The 5,445-nt window shown below is 39.4% G+C and overlaps 1 protein-coding gene across 1 annotated transcript in view; it reads right to left on the reverse strand.

The window, feature by feature from the left end:
- Window positions 1–2,366: 2,366 nt before the first annotated feature.
- Window positions 2,367–5,445, reverse strand: part of EFCAB7 (EF-hand calcium binding domain 7) — a 27,598-nt gene continuing 24,519 nt past the window's right edge. The window contains exons 12-13 of the mRNA XM_009584726.1: window positions 3,514–3,621; window positions 2,367–2,441 (exon numbers count right to left, since the gene is read on the reverse strand). Of these exons, the coding sequence (XP_009583021.1) occupies window positions 2,367–2,441; window positions 3,514–3,621 (183 nt within the window). The remainder of the gene's footprint in view (window positions 2,442–3,513; window positions 3,622–5,445) is intronic.

Genomic DNA, 5,445 nt, shown 5'->3' on the forward strand with positions numbered 1-5,445 from the left:
GGAGCCGCAGCCGGAGCCGGCCCCGCGTCCCGCCACCGCTCCCGCCCCTTAAAGGCGCCGCCAGCCCCGGAGCCAGGGGGGATCCTTCCCGCCCTCCCTTCCCAGCCTCGTACCGGCGGTAAGGAGTAGGCGGCGAGGCGACGACAGCCTTCCCGCCGAGCCGCGGATCTCCGCGCCGGGAGCTGTCAGGGGACGGCGCTGCCAAGCTCTGTGTGGGGAGAGGAAGGCTGAGGTGCCTGTCCTGGCGCGGTCTGCACGGCACCGAGCACGGGCCGGCCCCGCGTCCCTACGGCCACCAGCAGGATGTCACCACAGGCCCCGACAGACAGTCACCACCCGACACAAGCAGGAGACCCACCCAATGCTCCCAGAAGGATGGTCTGGGAAGGCCAGCGTTAGCAAAGCCACGATGAAGCTGCATTTTGTTATTATAGCTCTAGTTCTCAAAAGAAAGGTAACATTCCAGAAATTCAAATTACAGCTGTTACAGACACTTTTTCTCCCAAATGTCTCCCACTGAAGAAGAGAGGCTAGCACCTGTGTTCAGCCTTAAAAAGAGAAGTTAGAATGTTTTCCTACCTTGGGGGTACATGGACTTAAGAGCAAACTGGAACGGACTCTGCAGATACCGCTGAGATCTCTATTCTCATCTCCTTCAGGGCAGGAAACGTAGAACCTACCATGGAGAGCTAGCCTACGTTCCCACCTAAAAAGTTAGGTAATGAAACTCTTCCTAGCAGCAAGAGGATCAGAAAAGAAAAAAGGTTCCACTCGGTATTGCTGTGTCATGTTTAACTAGACCCTACCTGCAGCAAACCCAAGTCTTTTCACCTGCAATGATTTCTCAGCTAAGTACTTCTTTCAGTTTTAACCATTCGTTTCCCAAAACGCAGAAAGAGTACCATATGGATTCCTGCCACATCTTACAAGACTGATTTTATAAACAAAAGAAATGCAAATAACGGAGTGCTCGCTTTGTACTGTCTACTGTACACGTAGAGTGTCTCATTATTTCCCAGTTCCTTCTCAGAGATGTATCTAGGAACTCCTGATGTACCCACACCTTGCCTGAGGCAGCGTTTACAGAGCTCAGTTGTTTGCTACAAATTACCAAATTTTGTGGGGCTTCTTACTACAACTTCTACTTCTTTTAGACAATTCTGAAAATGGTATCTGCTGTACCTGCTAAGAAAAAAAATGGAAAACTAGGAGATCACCAGCAAACCTGCCTGAGCACTGATAGCTGAAGTGTGTAAATCACAGCTGGCCTCCAGCAGAGCTCTCATTTTGTAACTGACATTTGCTTGCCCAGTGTACGATTACAGCAGAGTGCAGGAGTTGCTGGCAGATAAATATAGCTTTTCAAGACTACTTGCTGCCCTTGCAGATGAGGTCACATACATTTAATATCTATTTTAAACTCAGACACTTTTTAAGCATGCAGTGACCAGGGTCATCATTTTTTCCCACATTAACAGACATTTAGAGGAACTAGAAAAACATAATAGGCTGAATATTTTTAGTACCTCAAAGCTGTTTTTTATTGCTATTGCAGCTTAAACTTGGTGGACTTTAGTCTCCTTATTTCAGCTACCCTCGAAATAATTAATTGCTGTTAACAGTCAAGAGCCTAAAACAAAACCTTCATTTTCCTCAAATAATGTTACTTCCTTATCGCATATGAAAAGGCAGATTTTATTTTATATAAAGGAGTATAAAAACAGTCAGTAATTATTCAGAACAAGTATAAGATGAGTATATATAAAAATTTAAAAAAAGGGAAAGAACCAAATCCTTTATCAGGTGGCAAAATAAAATCATGAACCCCACCCCTTTATACTTCTCATGTCAAAACCACAAGAGTGTTCAATTAGGAACCTATCAGACCAATTTAACAAAGCAAGTTTCTTCTCAGTGGAACAGCATGTGCTGGAACTACATAACATGTTATAGAAAAAAAGAGCATATTTAGGGAAACTAGCTTTTATAAAACACAATTATATTACAACTGTCAGCTATATTACCGAACAGTACTAAATTTTATTGTCTCTCAATGTTTTCATGCCAATGTATTTTGTTAGACAGTATACGATGAATACTCTACTCTGTCAAAGGATTTTACATACTTACAGTGATTCCGTCCCTAAGCTATCACTATACATGTTTCTTAAAAGCCATTAGCAGAAGTGTGATATCAGAAATAAGTACTTATGTGATTCATTGGCTTTAACAAATCAAACTCTGCAAAGCATAAATGTATGCCAGCTTTTTGAGAAGGACAAGACTAGAAATTGTCTAGAAGCTGCCAAAAAAAATTCCTGGTTTAGTCTGAATGCTACCAAGGAACAGATCTCTAATTAGAACGTTTAACGTAAGAGGGAATGCACACAATTATAAAGCCATTCTTCCTGCTCGTTCAGCGGCATCACATGCTGAGAAACCTGTATACAAGAGAGAAAACAGAGGTGAAATAGAGGTGTTTATTGGAGAACTGTGTGTATGTTACCTGAAGTGCTATGTAAGCAAAATGAACTGTTTCAGTACTTTTATCACTAACATTAAATGACGAACATTCAGCACCTATAATGACAGCTGGTATTCAAAACTTACTATTGAATTTAATTGCATGACAGCAAAAAATCCGTAAGGGACACTGAGCCTACAATTTATACTGAAAGAAGCCAAAACACCTTACAGGATCAGGCTATAAGTATCAAAAGTGTCAGCAGCAATATTAGAATAGGCCCTAACCCTGCCAGTGTCATGGGACTGTATCTGTTTACAAGGGGTTTGAATGCATCCGCACTGGAAAACTGCAAAATATAAAATAGTTTGGATGCCTCTTCTTTTAAAGAAAGACACCATACTTTTAGAATAATAAAAACTGGATTTTCTGCATAAATGAATGAAGAAAAATATCATCGGCATTTGTAATGCATTTTCAATCTCATTCTATCCCATAGAACCCTCATTTAGAATTTTCACTAAAGCCTGCGCAGCTCTGGAATAGAGATCAGCAGATCAAATTGCCTTATGGCTAAACATGATCCATAAGTCCAGTTTAAAAAAAAAATTAGCCATCTGCAAATCACACTGTGTGTAAGGAGTGCAATACATATATTTTTGTCTCTGCTTGGTCTGTTTCTCACAGACATCGATATATCTGATTAAAATTTGCTAAGTAAAAAAAAAAAAAAGAAAACAGAGCCTTAGAAAAAGAATATTAAAAAATATTAGTAAATGGTACATGTATTGAATGGACAACAAACAGGCACATGTATGAAAAACTGAACAGTTATGGACTTTTGTAGCAATCTGCACAGGAAAACATGGATACATCAAGTACATGTTCAGCTTTGAAATATCAAGAACTATATCTGATCTGTACTGGTGATGAAGATGCCACTATCCACATGCTCATTATCATGATAAAAGACCTGCAAAAGGAAACTGTAAAGATGTCACATGATTTTTTCTTTAGATTTTAAGTTGGCTAAACAATAAAAATCTTACCATCATGGATTTTGGTGCCACTTCCACAGCAAAAACAGCAAGTCCCCTATTACTTAGGCAGTTCTTACTCTGCTCATTGTTGACATGAATAATCACTTTGTTTTCAGACTGCAAGTGAAAAAACATGAAGGAACCCATTAGTCTTAATGGTTAAGTGGCTGCTCTTTATGTAACAACTACACATTCCTCTTACTTCCTCTGGCTTTGCTATTTTATAGGATAGAAATGCTTTAAGGATGCCGATGTCTACTCTCTTTGAAGAGTAACAGTTTCAAATGTACCTTAGCATCTTCAGAGCCCAGATCCATTGTCAAAGTCATTTAAGACTTGTTGAAATAACTTAAGCACTTACTAAGTCGCAACTTGGGAACACCATTTAGTGAGAAAACTATTTGCCACAGTATGTTACAGATTCTAACAGTTTACATAGTTTCAAAAGGTGACTGGACAAATTCATATTAGATTTTAAGTAGAAAGAAAATATTTCTGTCTCAAGCAGTCCTTGAACTGCAAATCACTAGAGGAGAGGATAGGGATCTGGAGAAGTGTCACTGGATGCTTGCCCAATTTGTGTTTGCAACATCCCCGACAGGCCATTTCTTAAGACTTCATTAACAGAGATTTTAAAAAACATTTGACAAAATTAATATAAGTATATCACTTAAAGAACAGATGCTCTTGCTAAAGCTGTGCAAGAAGGATCCAATGTATAAAACTGAAAGCTTGGGTAACAGAAAATTCTTTAACCACCAATTTATCCCAGGCAATACTCAGACACAAGACCTAAGGATATGCTACTATACCCCACTATTCAGTTGTCTCTAGATAACTCTCAATTTGACAGAGACTCTGGGAAATAAACGTTTGATTCTTAGACAACGATATCAAACAATCTCTCTGTATTGAGAAATAGAATAGAAACACAGTTACTTTACACAATCAGTCTTACGCAGCAAAGAAGCTACTACTAGACTGGCAAGGACTGACCTAAAAAAAAAAAAAAAGGAGCTATCTCTGGTGCTCACAGTACAAAGGGTTTGTGGACAGCAGAGTGCAAATACCCTAATTCCTGAAATATGGTATCGTTGCAGAAATGTAAACACAATCTAGTGTTAAGCTGCGTATTACTTTGATCTAGCTGCTCTGGCATCACTTTGGTGAAGTCCTCATTTCTACATGGCATAAGTGAGATAAAGGCAAACAAAAGAATTCTCTGTACAGGAAAATACTTTTGGCAACAGCAACAAGGTCACAGATATTCATCTAGCACAGAGGGTATATTATAGTAAGTTTGTGCTTTGGATGATAGGAAATGCCTCATTAGCTATTTATTTTGGCATATAAATAGACCTGGTACTGCTTACTCCCTGAGAAATTTGAGGCTCTGTATGCAAGGTCTTTTAATCTTCCCAGCTCACACCCTGACGAGGGAGGGTTAGAAGACAGACCTTCCTCTACCCACTGACTAAATACATATGCAAGACTAAAACAGAATCCCTCAGGAATTAGCATATTTCCTTAATTTAATTACAGAAATAACAAACAATTATTTCCATTGAAATCATCAGTACAATAACTGAAGATATAACCAGTCTGCTTGCACTGCAGGAAGCTTAGAAGACGACAGATGCATAAAACTGCCTTTTTATTATTTCTTTCCAGACATTTACAATACAAAAAAGCCTCCAGTCTACAAATTCTAATGAGATTTTCAGGGAAGTGCAACTATTTGCTTCAACGCAGAACAGAGGTATTTATGAAACCTAAATGGTATAAATGACAGTGGTCAGTGATTTTAATCAGACAGCATCCAGTTGCCTCAGTACAGACCTCATCTCCTTCTCTGACATATCCCCAAACATATAAATAACTCCAGTATACCTACCCTAAAGGGCGAAGTGCAGATCTAAACCCGTAGTTCCAAGGAGCCTC

The sequence above is a fragment of the Fulmarus glacialis genome, unplaced genomic scaffold (genome assembly GCF_000690835.1).
Source record: "Fulmarus glacialis isolate BGI_N327 unplaced genomic scaffold, ASM69083v1 scaffold31239, whole genome shotgun sequence".
Classification (NCBI taxonomy): domain Eukaryota; kingdom Metazoa; phylum Chordata; class Aves; order Procellariiformes; family Procellariidae; genus Fulmarus; species Fulmarus glacialis.